Genomic DNA, 15,213 nt, shown 5'->3' on the forward strand with positions numbered 1-15,213 from the left:
TACATGTGTGCCACATGTATGCAGTTGCCTGCAGAAACCAGAGAAGAAGTTGGGTACTCTACAGTTGGAGTTACAAGTGGTTGTGAGCTACTGATGTAGATACTAGGAACTGGGACTTGGGTTCTCCGGAAGAGTAACAAGCTTTCTTAACTACTGAACCTTCTTTCTAGCCTCACATTTACATTTTTTGAATGTATATTGTTTTATTTGTTTTTGTTTTCTGAGACAGGGTTTTTCTGTGTACCTTTGGAACCTGTCCTGGAACTCATTCTGTAGACCAGGCTAACTTCGAACTGAGATCCACCTGCCTCTGCCTCCCGAGAGCTGGGATTAAAGGTGTGCACTGCCACTGCCTGGCTAATATTTGTAATGGTACAAAATTCAAAAGATTTAACAAGGTATATTGTAAAAGTCATCTAGCCATTTCTATTACTTATCTAGGTCTTCGGGAAACAACCATTATTGCCAATTCCTTGTATTTTTTTTTGAGAGACATTTTAGGTATATGTATATGCTAACTTTATTTCTGTAGCTACTTAAAGTAGTACCAGGCTTTAAGCATCATTTGTCTCGTTATGTCCCCAATTGTCTGTAGTCATGTCTGTCCCTAATTCCCCCACCCCACCCCAGCTTTATCCCACTGTTGTGATTTAGGAGTGTGCCACCATGTCCGGGCATAATATGTTTCTTCTTGTTTTAGCTTTTAAAAGTTTATGGTGTGTGTTGTGTATTTGTGTGTGCACGTTATTGTGTACATGTGAAGGTCAGAGAATAGCCTGTGGGGGTAGGCTTTCTTCTTCTAAGACATGGATTCCCAGGGATCAAACTTAGGGTTTCAGGTTTCATGGTCAGTGCCTTTAGGTACTGAGCCAGTTCTCTGGTCCCCTTTTTATATTTTGAGCAGGCCATGCTGGCCTTGAACTTGCTCTGTTACCAAGGATGACCCAGTCTTCCTGCCTCTTCCTCCCGAGGGCTGGAGTTGCAGGTTTGCATCACCATGCCTGGCTTATGTGGTCCAGTGCTTCTTGCATGGTAGCTAAACCCTTTATGTTCACATCTTCAGCCCCACAGTCTGTTTCTGTGGGTCACCACCATCCACAGTTCTGGAAGGTAAGTGAGTTGGTGATCAGAAGATGGTTGTCAGCATTATGAAAGGACACGTGTTTATGGGTGATTAGCAGAATGATGAAGCTTTGGAGTTAGAAGGGAAGTTTCATTTGGTAAATTTTTTAAAGAGACCTGGATAGATGGTTCAGAGGTTAAGAGCACTCACTGTGCTGTTCTTCCAGAGGTTGTGAGTTCAATTCCCTGCAACCACAATGAGGCTCACAGCTTTCTTTAATGAGATCTGGTGCCCTCTTCTGGCGCAAGGCGTGCATGCATGCATAACACTACATACATTATACATAAATAAATCTTTAAAAAATTACTTAAAGAGTATCTATTTTCTTTTATTTAACTCACTTTATAAATTCAAAATTTCTGATTATCCCAGACTTTATAGTATCCACCAGAATATGTGCTTTCCCTTTCTAAAATAGTTGAAGTAAATCACAAAAATTAAATGCAAATCATAGAAAGGAAACTCTAAGCACTTTTTTTTTACTATCCTAATTTCCTCCGCCTTAACTTCTGAATCATTCTTAGCCGCCCATGTTTTCCTTCTTTCCAATTCTGTATTTTAAGTAAGCAACGTCATTGCAAAGGAACAGTTAAGTCATTTCTATTTATATTTGGTTAGAAAGCTAGCCCTGATTTTTACTTTTGAGACTTTGTCTTGCTGTGTAGCCCAAGTTTGCCTTAGACAAATTAGATAGCTCAGGCTGACCTCAAATTCTCGGTAGTCCTGATGTGGCCTCTTGAGTGCTGAGTTTACTATAGTATGTTACCGCTTGCAGCTAGTTTTTCATGAAATTTTTTTTGTTTTGGATTTTTAAGACTGGGTTTCTCTGAGTTGCTTTGGAGCCTGTCCTGGAACTTACTCTGTGGACCAGACTGGGCTTGAACTTAGAGATCTGCCTGCCTCTGCCTCCTGAATGCTAGGATAAACATACACAGCTGAGCCAGTGTACTTTTTTTTTTTTTTTTTTTGGTTTTTCAAGACAGGGTTTCTCTTTGTAGCTTTGGAGCCTGTCCTGGCTCTTGCTCTGTAGACCAGGCTGGCCCCAAACTCACAGAAATCCACCTGCCTCTGCCTCCCAAGTGCTGGGATTAAAGGTGTGTGCCATCACTACCCACGCCGGTGTTTTAAATCACTGTGTGACCTCTTCAGCCCCTATTCTCTTATATTAAAAAAATTGTCACCTAGTTTAGTTATTAAATAGAAGTAAAAATTTACCTCTCAAAAGAAAATCCCTAAGAAACATAGAATTACATGTTGTGACTTCAAAAAAGCTATCATTTATTAATGGATTTGCGGACATTGAAATCCCTCCCCCTATTTCAGTGGAATATACCCTATTGTTGTTCCTTTGTGAATTCTTTTCTAAGTAACCATAGGCTGGGAAGCCTACCTAAGATGTTTTTAGAATTGACTTCTACAAGGGACCAGAATGGCATTTAAAAAAAATTAGAGAGGTTGGAAACAAAACTAACTTCTTATGGCCTTAGAAGTATATGGTATGTATGTATGTATGTATGTATGAATGAATGCATGTATATTTGTATTTTGTTTCTGTTTTCCTTTTGGGTTTTTGTTTGTTTTCAAGACAGGGTTTCTCTGTGAAACACTCCTGGCTGTCCTGGAATTCACTCTGTAGATCAGGCTGGGCCTGAACTCACAGAGATCCACCTGCCTCTGCCTCCCAAGTGCTGGGATTAAAGGTGTGCGCCACCACTGCCTGACTTGTTTTTTGTTTTTCAAGACAGGGTTTCTCTGTGTAGCCTTGACTGTCCTAGAACTGTATAGACCAGGCTGACTTCAAACTTAGAGTTCTGTCTGCCTCCGCCTCCCGAGTGCTGGGTTTAAAGGCGTGAGTCACCACTGCCTAACATTTTTTGCATCTCAAGTTTGTTTAACTAGCATTAGTTGAACATATGTGGTGTTGTGTCCTGTTCCGTCCTGTGTGTGTTGTGGTCGTGTGTCCCCCTCCCCCATGACAATTTCCATGATGGATCCAAGGGATCTCATGTCCTCCTCTGGTGTCCTTAGGTACTGCATGCACATGGTGCACAGATATATAAGCAGGAAAACCATACACATAAATAAGTCCAGCATGCCTTTAATTCCAGCACTCACTCAGGAGGTCGAGGCAGGTAGATCTCTGTGAGTTAGAGGCCAGTCTGGTCCATATAACGAGTTGTAGGTTAGCCAGGGGTTATAAATTTCTTTTTTAGTTAAGTAATTATCTTTTTAAAAAATATTTATTTATTATGCATACAATATTCTGTCTGTGTGTATGTCTGCAGGCCAGAAGAGGGCACCAGACCTCATTACAGATGGTTGTGAGCCACCATGTGGTTTTCGGGAATTGAACTCAGGACCTTTGGAAGAGCAGGCAATTCTCTTAACCACTGAGCCATCTCTCCAGCCCCTTAAGTAATTATCTTAACACACTCTTCTCCTTATCCATGAAGCTTCTCTGTATAACAAACAGTATGCTGATTGATGATGAGAACATTCTCGTTGGCTGTACATTTGCATTTCTCTTCATGAAGAAATAGAGAATTAACAGATTGAGAAGAGCAGAACTGGATTATCTACAAGCTTGTGCTTATGTTTCTGTGAGCTTGGTTAGAATGACTTGATCCTGTGAGAAAGAATGCTTCCTGGTAGTTCTGTTAGTTATCAGGACTGTTTCTTGCAGCTAGTCCATTAGCATGATAATCTTGCATTGCTGTGAGGAAGTTTTTATATATATTTATTTTGTGTCTGTGTGAGTCAATGCATGTCATAGAATATGCAAGTCAGAGGACAACTTGCCAGAAATCTCCTCTCCTTTCACTGTGTATGTCCTGGGCATTGAACTCAGGTCGTCAGGCTGGACAGCAAGGACCTTAATTGCTGAGCCAAATTGACAGCCCTGCTATGAGTTTGTTTTCTGTTTTTTTTTTTTTTTTTTTTTTTTTTTTTTTTTTTTTTTTTTAAAGATTTATTTATTTATTATGTATGCAACATTCTGCCTCCATGTATGCCCGCACACCAGAGGAGGGTGCCCGATCTCATTACAGATGGTTGTGAGCCACCATGTGGTTGCTGGGAATTGAACTCAGGACCTCTGGAAGAGCAGCCAGTGCTCTTAACCACTGAGCCATCTCTCCAGCCCCCGAGTTTGTTTTCTTTAATAGAGGTATTTTACTTTTATTGTTCCCAAATTGTACTTATGATCCGGGATCTTGTTTCTGGAGCTGGGTAACTCAGGTCTCACTCATCAGCATGCTACACTGCTCCCTTTTCAGACACACAGAGGCCATCCAAAACCTTTCTGATGGCCTGTTCTTAACTGTTGTGACTTGTTGGTTCAAAGCCATGGAATTGAAACAAATTTAATATCATTTCCTTCAAGGATTATCTAGGCTTGAGAAACAGAACATATTTTTCATCCAAGATATTTCAGATTTCAACCAGAGACCCATTCTTCTGGATAGTAACAGTGCTGTGCAAGTGAGCATGTGCAGACCTCGTTTTGTAATGGAAGCTCAGCGTAACACTCTTGGTCCTGTTCTGATCATGACCACAGATAGTTCAGACAGTAGCCATTCGTCAACCCAGAACCTCTTCTTTTTCTTTCCAATGAAACTCAGCTTGATGTTGATGTGATCGAAGTCCTCCTGAAGGGTTCCTCTCCGGGCCCTTTACAGTAACCACGCCCCTTCAGTGTGATGTCACATTTTCTGGAATGTGGACAGTCTGATTGCTGAGAATGCTCTTCATTTTCACCATAGATGTAGCAAAAAGAGAGCTACCTTTGTCCATGTTCTTGTAATCTGTCAGGGTGTTTCCTATGTGTTTTAACATTTGAAAAGTACAGTTGTATACAGCCTGTACAAAATGAGAGGATCTAATGGTTCTTTTAGTCCTCTGAGTTGTAAATCTTTCTGCTTTCATAGCCTGTGTATTAAGTTGTATCTTTACAGATTATAGGTAAGTGTTAGGGAGAGGAATTTTAGTTTTTTCTGTTGAAAACAGTTTTTTTTAATGAAATATTCTGATCACAGTTTCCTCTCCCACATCTCCCGAATTATTTCCACCTCCCTATGCATCAACTCCACATCTCCTTTCTCTCTCTCTCTCTCTCTCTCTCTCTCTCTCTCTCTCTCTCTCTCTCTGAGAAAACAGGCAAATAAAAAAAAATCGAACAAGAATTTAATGAAAATGTGCACGAAATACACACACAAACAAAATCCATAAAAACACAAAATTGGAAACCATAATACACAAGCAAAAGACCAGTAAGATTTTAAAAATGCTCAAACAAAGCAATATGAGACAAAAAAGTTCTACAGAAATATCATTGAGTTTGTTTTGTGTTGGTCATCTCCTGCTGGGCTTGGGACCTGCCCTTAAGTGTGGCTTATATACCCAGTGAGACTCTGTTGGAGAAAACTAATTTTCCTTTTGCGAGCAGTTGTCAATTGGAGGTAGTTTCTCGGTTAGGGATGGAAGTCCTTGTCCATGTCCCCCTCTGAGCACTGGGACCCCATCTGTCTTGGGCCTGTGCAGGCCTAGTGCATGCTGCCTTTGGGTTCATATGTGCGTCAGTACTGTTATGTCTGGAAGGCACTGTTTCCTTTGGTGTCTTCTTCCCCTCTAGCTCTTGGAATTGTTCAGCCTCCTCTTTGCATAGTTCTCTGATCCTGCAGCGGGAGAGGTTTGATGAAGTCATCCCATTTGTGACTGAGTGTTCTTTGCACGTTGTTGAGCTGTGGTCTCTGTATTAGTTTCCATCTGCTGCAAGAGGAAACTTCTGTCTTGATGACTGAGTAAGACGCTGATCTATAGATAGGTACAGCAGAATATTGTTAGGAGTTATTTTATTGCTATGTTTCTTTAGCATAACAATGATAATTGGTTTTCCTTAGACCCATGACTAATCTAATCTGAGTCGAAGGAATTTTAAAGTGTTGAAATATAATTGATATTACCAGTACAACACTGAAATTACCAATACATTGCATGTTTCAGTTGAGCCTTATTATGTTTAACTCCAAAATGATTCATGGGTGACCAATGTTTGATCCACAGGCTGCATGTTTCCTAGGTTGTATATGAATTTAACCCAGTGAAAAATTGTAAACTTACTTAAAATTATGATTTTTTTTTGTTGTTGTCGTTAACTCAATTGGGAGAGGGGAGGTATTCTTGAGATGGGCTTCGTAGGTGACAGCATTGTGGCACAGTGTCTTGAGTGTTAGACACTCCTGATGTTGTTACTGCTAGATTATTCTGAGACGCCTCAGACCTCATCATTTAATCTGTCATCACTCCAATGTGTATTTCTCACAGATTAGTAATTTTAAAATATCTGAGCTATATTTTTTAACACATTAAAGAATGGCTCAGTTTTGATAGTTAATTTTACTTTGAAATACATGTACTAAAAATTCCCAAGTGACATTGTCATTTCTAGGCAACTAAACCTACACATAAAACAGTAAGACTAAATTTTTTGTTATTTTCATTTATTTAGGCTAGCAATATGACGGCGGAAGAGACCGTGAATGTGAAGGAGGTGGAAATCATTAAGCTGATTTTGGATTTCTTGAATTCAAAGAAGCTTCATATTAGTATGCTGGCTCTTGAGAAGGAAAGTGGAGTCATAAATGGCCTATTTTCAGATGATATGCTTTTCCTGAGGTATGTTACATCATTACTACAAGGCTTACATGTAGCTCTTCCAAAGAAGACCATTAATATGGTGGTATGTGTAATATGCTCATAAAAGACTGTAAGTATAATTGTATAATTGGTTTTTATTTCATGATAGAATATTCACAGTGTATAGTAACAGATCTGTAAAATGTTTTCAATGGTAACATGCATAGTCTTTGGAGTCACAGTGTTATCATAGCAATTTAAAAAGTACTCAAGAGGGCTGGAGAGGTGGCTCAGAGGTTAAGAGCATTGCCTGCTCTTCCAAAGGTCCTGAGTTCAGTTCCCAGCAACCACATGGTGGCTCACAACCATCTGTAATGAGGTCTGGTGCCCTCTTCTGGCCTGCAGGCATACACACAGACAGAATATTGTATACATAATAAATAAATAAATAAATATTAAAAAAAAGTACTCAAGAAATCCAAGGCACTGGAAAGGTAAACATTTCTAAAATATGCATAAGGAGTACAAGGAAACAAATGCCATAAAATAAATTATAGAAATATATTCATTATTAAGAATAAAGAAAATTTACCACTACCTAGGAGCAATTGTGATTCATATATATGTATATATTTATATACATGCACGTATACATTTTAATATAGTTAAGCTTTATTTATGCATATTTGTGTTATGCCTGAATGTATGTCTGTGTACCATGTGCATGTTTGGTACCTGTGAGGGCTAGAAGAAGGTGTCAGATCCCCAGACCTGAAGTTAGAGATGGTTGTTAGCTGCCGTGTGGGTGTTGGGAATTGAACCCTGGTCCTCCAGAAGAGCAGGCAGTACTTTTAACCACTGAATGATCTCTCCAGCCCATCTTGTGTATATTTTTTTTTAAATAGAAAAATTTCCAGGCATTGTAGTGTATGTCTTCAGTCCCAACACCTGAGAGGTAAAGGCAGGCAGATTTCTGTGAGTTCCAGGCTAGGTTGGTCTACATTACTGGTTCTCAACCTTCCTAATGCTGCAACCTTTTATTACAGTTTCGGATGTTGTAGTGACCCCCAACCATAACATTATTTTTGTTGTTCCTACATAACTGTAATTTTGCTACTGTTTTGAATCATAATGTAAATATCTGATGTGCAAGATACCTGATATGTGACCCCAAAGGAGTTGAGACCCACAGGTTGAGAACCACTGATCTATATAGTGAGTTCCAGGACAGCCAGAGCTAGACTGTCAAAAAAAAAAAAAATTGTATCACAAGAATTCTCTGTGATTTCAAATATATATGTTAAAACTTTTCAGTTTAGTCTCTTAATGCTTCACCCATTTTTAGATCATTGTTTCTAATTTTCTTTTTTTCTTTTTTTTTTTTTAAAGATTTATTTATTTATTATGTATACAACATTCTGCCTTGATGTATGCCTGCACACCAGAAGAGGGCACCAGATCTCAGTACAGATGGTTGTGAGCCAACATGTGGTTGCTGGGAATTGAACTCAGGACCTCTGGAAGAGCAGCCAGTGCTCTTAACCTCTGAGCCATCTCTCCAGCCCCCGTTTCTAATTTTCTTAACTACTCTATTGAACAGTTTTTATATATGGGACTTTCTGTATTTTGAATTATTTTTCTAGGGCACAATTCTTAGCAGGAGGGATTTTCAAGGCAAGGGAAATTGCCATTTTTGCCACAGTGGAAAACTGAATATATCCCAAACTGGCTTGCATGGAAAAGAAAAGCTCTAAGATAGAAATACAATTTATTTTAATGATTCCAAATATCCTTGAGAAGGACTGTATATTCTTGAAAGAAATGCACTGTTCCTAATTATGAACATGGAGCTGAAAGGAGAAGCAAAGGTTTGTTATATGAGCTGTGGTGTATTACACTTGTACTTTCTGCACCCATGCTGTGGTCCTCTAACCTCAGGGACTACACAGTGCTGGAGATTGTGCTCTTTCACCCTTGTCTTTCTTCTCCTCCTCCTCTTATTTTGAGACAGGGCTTCTCTGTGTGTCCTTGGCTGTCCTGTGACTCGCTCTGTAGACCAGGATGTCCTCAAACTCAGAGATTCACCTGCCTCTGCCTCCCAAGAGCTGGGATTAAAGATTTGCTCCACCATACTTGGCTTGCTGTTGTCTTTCAAGTGTTGATACCTCTGGAACTTAGTACTGTTCCCTGAGTCCTCTCCAGGAGCCTGCTGGCTTGTGATAGAATTTTCTGGTCTGAGGTGAAATGGAAAGAATTACAGGATAGAAAGTTTTTATTAAATAAATTAATGTATTCATCTTAAAGATCTAACCTTTGAAATTGTGCCCTTTCTCCCTTTTTGAGATTAAAACATTCCTTTAACCCTAAGAGAGACATATATGGATCTAATCTACATGGGTAGTAGAAAAAGACAAGCCCTCCTGAGTAAATTGGGAGCATGGGAACCTTGGTTGAAGGGGAGGGGAGAAGCAGGGAGGGGAGCAGAGAAAAATGTAGAGCTCAATAAGAATCAATTAAAAAAAAACCATTTCTTTGTAAAAACTACTGCGACATGTATTGATTGGTTATTAGTAGTCTTTAAGTAAAATGTTGGTAATCTTATAAAAGTCCTTCTGCCTATCCTTTTTAAAAATTTACTGTTATCATAAATCCAATATTGAGAAATTTTTGTTGTAAAATAATACTCTAATGTTTGAGGAATCAGGTCAATCTCATTATTTGCTTTAATATCTGTTTTGTCATCTGTTCTATCAGCTGTTAGTGTGACCTGAATTGACTAGCATTCTGGGTTTTTCTTTATTTAGGCAGCTAATTCTTGATGGTCAATGGGATGAAGTTCTTCAGTTCATTCAGCCTCTAGAATGTATGGAAAAATTTGACAAAAAAAGGTAGGATTTTATTTTAAACTTTAGTGTCTTGTCATTGGTAGCAGCCTAGCAGAACAATAAATACATTTAATGTAGCCTTCCTATGAAGCAGCACACTGCATCCGTAGGATACATTACATAGTTAGAGTTCTTGAAGTCTTTGCAAGTCTGAAATGCAGAGTTACTTAGTCGGTAGTATGTTGCAAAGAGATATCAGCACAGGCTTCAAGGATGTCTTCCTGCTCCCTCTTGGCCTTCATTGTTCAATGAGCAGTCAGCAGTAATTTGGGCCCTTATTCTCTTACTGTAACCATGTGTGTGTGTGTGTGTGTGTGTGTGTGTGTGTGTGTGTGTGTGTGTGTGTGTTTGTGGTGCCTTTGGAGGTCAGAAGAGGATGCCAGATCCCCTGGAACTGGAATTAGAAAAGTTGTGAGTGTCTATGTAGTTTCTGGGAGCTGAACCCAGGTCCTTTGCAAGAACAGCAAGTGCTCTTAACCACTGAGCTATCTCTCCAGAGCCCAGTTTTACTTAGAGTAACTTCTGAGTTCATTTGTCAGATACTAGAAAATTATGGTTTTTAGGTTTATTTTAAAATAATAATTGATACCTTTTAAAACATGTAATTGTATGTGTATATATGTGCACACCTGCTTTCCATAGTGTACATGTAGAGAGCAGAGGACAACTTATAAGAACTGATTTTATCTTTCCACCATGTTGGGGTTTGGGGCTCAAGCTTAGGTCTTCAGGTGTGTTAGCAAGCACCTTTACCTGTGGGGCCATCTTGCTGGCCAATTTGATCATTTGTAAAACAAAATGGAGTGTTGCTCTAGCTCAGTGATAGAATGTGTGCCTGGTGCTGGGAAGAGGTGGCACACACCTTTAGTCCTAGCATTCCTAGGCAGAGACAGGAGATTTCTGTGAGTTCGAGGACAGACCGGTCTACAAAGTGAGGTCCAGGACAGTTAGGGTTACACAGAGAAACCCTGTATCAAAAAATACAGACAAACAAGCAAACAAAAAAGATTATGCACCAGGCATATGCAGAATCCTGGGCTTAGTCTGCAGTTCTGCAGGAATCAAACTTTGCCTGTTGTGTTTCAGAAGCTGAGGTTTCTTCAAGATAGTGTCTTCTCATGTTCCTCCTTATCTGCCCTCCTGAGTCAGAATTTACAGATGTATGCGACTGCGGATGAGATCATTCAACTTTTTAATCATTTTAATGTTTCCTCTTTCTTAGGTTTCGTTATATTATCCTCAAGCAGAAGTTTCTAGAAGCTTTGTGTGTTAACAATGCAATGTCTGCAGAAGATGAGCCCCAGCATGTAAGATTTTTATTCCTGAAGGTTTGCGCCCTAGTCTTGCTTTCAGTTATTTTATTCACTAAACCAGAAGGTTATTATCATGAGTTTTCAAAGTTCTGTGAGCTGTGATGAAGCAAGATCTGTAGTTTTGCAGTTGTGGTCCTATTAATCTATAGTTCTTTTAAACTTGCTCCATGATCTAAATCAAGGTGCTGTAGGACCACTTCAAGAGTATATTCTTCTCCTTTCAGGTAGGTTAGACCAGATTTGTGTGTGTATGGTGTGAGCTGTACCCATGTGTGTACACACGGAGGAGGGAGAGTGCTCCCAAGGGTGTCCTCAGTTACCCTCTGCTGGGGAAGGATTATAGAGCCATCTCTCTATGCACTCGCTTATTTAAAAAGAGGGCCTCCGAGATTGATTCCCAACGTCTACATGATGGCTCATGGCCATCTGCAACTCCAGTTCCAGTTCAACACGCTGTTCTGGCCTCCCGGGGGCACTGAGCACACATGTGGTACACATATATGCATTCAGGCAAAACACTCATGCACCTAAAAAAGAAAAAAGACAGGTTCCCATGTAGCCCAGGTTGGCTTGGAAAAGGCTTATAGCAGAGGAAGACCTTAAACTTCTGTAAGATCCTCCTGCCTCATATACAGCAAGCCAACAGCCAGCATCAAACTAAATGGAGAGAAACTCCCAGCGATCCCACTGAAATCAGGAACAAGACAAGGTTGTCCACTCTCTCCATATCTATTCAATATAGTTCTTGAGGTCTTAGCTAGAGCAATAAGACACCAAAAGGAGATCAAGGGGATACAAATCAGAAAAGAAGAAGTCAAACTCTCACTATTTGCTGATGATATGATAGTTTACATAAGCAACCCCAAAAATTCTACCAAGGAACTTCTACAACTCATAAACACTTTCAGTAATGTAGCAGGATACAGATTAACTTAAAAAAAAAGTCAGTAACCTTCCAATGATGAATGGGCTGAGAAAGAAATCAGAGAAACACCATCCTTCACAATAGCCACAAATAGCATAAAATAATCTTGGAGTAACTCTAACCAAACAAGACTTGTATGACAAGAACTTTAAATCTTTGAAGAAAGAAATTGAAGAAGACACTAGAAAGTGGAAAGATCTCCCATGATCTTGGGTAGTTAAAATTAACATAGTAAAAATGGCAATCTTACCAAAAGCAATCTACAGATTTAATGCAATGCCCATCAAAATCCCAGCAAAATTCTTCACAGACGTCAAAAGAACGGTATTCAACTTCATATGGAAAAGCAAAAAACCTAGGGTAGCCAAAACAATCCTGCACAATAAAAGAATTTCTGGATGCATCATAATCCCTGACTTCAAACTCTACTACAGAGCTACAGTACTGAAAACAGCCTGGTATTGGCATAAAAACAGACAGGAGAAACAATGGAACCGAATCAAAGACCTGGATATTAATCCACACACTTTCAAATACCTGATTTTTGATAAAGAAGCAAAAAATATCAAATGGAAAAAAGCATATTTAACAAATGGTGCTGGCATAACTAGATATCAACATGTAGAAGAATGAAAATAGACCCATATATATCACCATGCACAAAACTCAAGTCCAAATGGATCAAAGACTTCAACATAAAGCTAGCTACACTGAATCTCATAGAAGGTGGGAAGTACACTTGAACACATTGGCACAGGAACCACTTCCTAAATAGAATCCCAATAGCACAGGCACTGAGAGAAACTATTAATAAATGGGACCTCCAGAAACTGAAAGGCTTCTGTAAAGCAAAGGACATGGTCAACAAGACAAAACGACAGCCTACAGAATGGGAAAAGATCTTCACCAACCCCACATCAGACAGAGGTCTGATCTCCAAAATATACAAAGAACTCAAGAAATTGGTCATCAAAAGAACAAATAATCCAATAAAAAAAATGGAGTCTAGACCTAAACAGAAAATTCTCAACAGAGGAATCTAAAATGGCTGAAAGACACTTAAGGAAATGTTCAACATTCTTAGTCATTAGAGAAATGCAAATCAAAACAACTCTGAGATTCCATCTTACACCTGTAAGAATGACCGAGATAAAAAACACTGATGACAACTTATGTTGGAGAGGTTGTGGGGAAAAGGGAACACTTCTGCGTTGCTACAACCCCTTTGGATGTCAGTGTGGTGATTTCTCAGAAAATTAGGAAACAACTTTCCTCAAGACCAAGCAATACCACTTTTGGGTATATATCTAAAGGATGCTCAACCATGTCACAAGGACATGTGCTCAACTATGTTTATAGCAGCATTGTTTGTCATAGCCAGAACCTGGAAACAACCTAACTGCCCCTCGACTAAAGAATGGGTAAGGAAAATGTGGTACATTTACATAATGGAGTACTACACAGCAGAAAAAAATGACAACATCTTGAAATTTGCAGGCAAATGGATGGAGCTAGAAAACATCATTTTGAATGAGGTAACCCAGACCCAGAAAGACAATTATCACATGTACTCACTCATAAGTTGTTTTTAAACATAAAGCAAAGAAAACCAGCCTATAACTCACAATCCCAGAGAACCTAGACAACAATGTGGACACTAAGAGAGACTCACATAGATCTAATCTACATGGGAAGTAGAAAAAGACAAGATATTCTGAGTAAATTGGGAGCATGGGGACCTTGGGAAAGGGTTGAGAGGGAGGGGAGCAGAGAAAAAAACAGGGCTCAATAAAAATCAATTAAAAAAAAAGATCCCTCCTGCCTCTGCCCCCTGATGCTTCTCATTTTTATGTAAGGGATTAAATCTTGGCTAAATATTTTATATTGCAGGATGTAGCACATCTTCAACATTTTCAGAGTTCATCAATGTTTTAACATCTTTATTATTTATTTTATTGAGGGTGTCATACACTCCATGGTGAAAGTATGTGGAGGTTGGCGGACAGCTTGCAGGACTCCTTTTCTACCATCTGGGTTCCAGGGATCAAATTGAGGTCATTTATTTGTTTGTTTGCGACAGAGTCTCACTTTGTAGCTCTGGCTGGTTTGCAGCTCACTATTTAAACTAGGTTGTCCTCGAACTCCAGAAATCTGCTTGCCTCCGCCTCCCTAGTGGACATGGCTTTAATCCCACACCCTGTCTCCGAACTGACTTTCAACTGATGGTCAGTCTCCTAAATGTCGAGTTTATGGGCAGCAGCATCATGCCCTGGCTTCCAGGTTTTTTTTTTTTTTTTTTTTTTTAATGAAATGCTTGGTTTTATGACTTAAGTTCAATACTATATGATACATTTGGATTAACAAGTTAATTAAAAGTTAAATTTAAAAAGTTTGTTATTTTAGTACAGGGGATTAAACCCAGTGTCTCACGTGTCTCAGGCAAGTACTTGATGGAGGAGGGTCATCTATGTGTTACTTTCATTGGTTAATAAAGAAACTGCCTTGGCCCTTTAATAGGACAGAAAATTAGGTAGGCGGAGTAGACAGAACAGAATTGTGGGAAAAAGAAAGCAGAGTCAGGCAGACACCTCAGGCGGCTGCCATGACTCTCCTCTCCGAGACATTCGCAAGTTAAGATATTTCCTGGTAAGCAAACCACCTCGTGGTGCTACACAGATTACTAAATATGGGTTAAAACAAGATGTAAAAATTAGCCAATAAAAGGCTAGAGCTAATGGGCCAAGCAGTGTTTAAAAAAGTACAATTTGTGTGTTGTTATTTCGGGGCATAAGCTAGCCAGGCGGCCGGGAAGCGGCCTGCCGTCCATCTACAAGCACTGTACCAACTGAGCTGTATCTCAAGCCCTAGGAAGTTTCATCTGTTTATTTTTGTGTGAATGGTATGTGTGCGCGCATGCATGTGTGTGTGTGTGTGTGTGTGTGTATGTGTGTGTGTGTGTGCGCACACGAGTGTGCATGTCAGAGCATTGTGGTAAGCATGGGAGTCTGAGAAAAATTTTGTGTCTTCCCTCTTCTTCTGCTGTGGGTTCTGTGGATTTAACATAGGCTATTAGACTTGTGTGCAAAGTGCTTTTCTCCCCTGAGCCATCTTGTCAGCCAGAAAGTTACTTTAAAGAATTATTTTTATTTATGTGTAGATACATTTATCTGCGTGTGGTTATGTGCACGTGTATGCAGATATCTGTGAAGGCCAGAAGTGAGTACTGGATTCCTTAGAGATGGAGTTACAAGCGGTTGTGAACTGCTGGACATGGATTCCCGGGATCCACATGTGTGGATATCAGAAGATAATTTTAATCAGTTCTTCCCTTTC

At 39.5% G+C, this 15,213-nt stretch overlaps 1 protein-coding gene across 2 annotated transcripts in view; it reads left to right on the plus strand.

Moving 5' to 3' along the window:
• Wdr47 (WD repeat domain 47) overlaps nt 1–15,213 on the plus strand; it is a 51,012-nt gene that overhangs the window by 7,952 nt on the left and 27,847 nt on the right. For both annotated transcript variants that reach the window (XM_038311236.1, XM_038311237.1), the window contains exons 2-4: nt 6,630–6,796; nt 9,562–9,645; nt 10,865–10,949. In XM_038311236.1, coding sequence (XP_038167164.1) covers nt 6,639–6,796; nt 9,562–9,645; nt 10,865–10,949 — 327 coding nt within the window. In that variant the 5' untranslated portion in view covers nt 6,630–6,638. The remainder of the gene's footprint in view (nt 1–6,629; nt 6,797–9,561; nt 9,646–10,864; nt 10,950–15,213) is intronic.

The sequence above is a fragment of the Arvicola amphibius genome, chromosome 14 (assembly GCF_903992535.2).
Source record: "Arvicola amphibius chromosome 14, mArvAmp1.2, whole genome shotgun sequence".
In the NCBI taxonomy this organism is placed as follows: Eukaryota; Metazoa; Chordata; class Mammalia; order Rodentia; family Cricetidae; genus Arvicola; species Arvicola amphibius.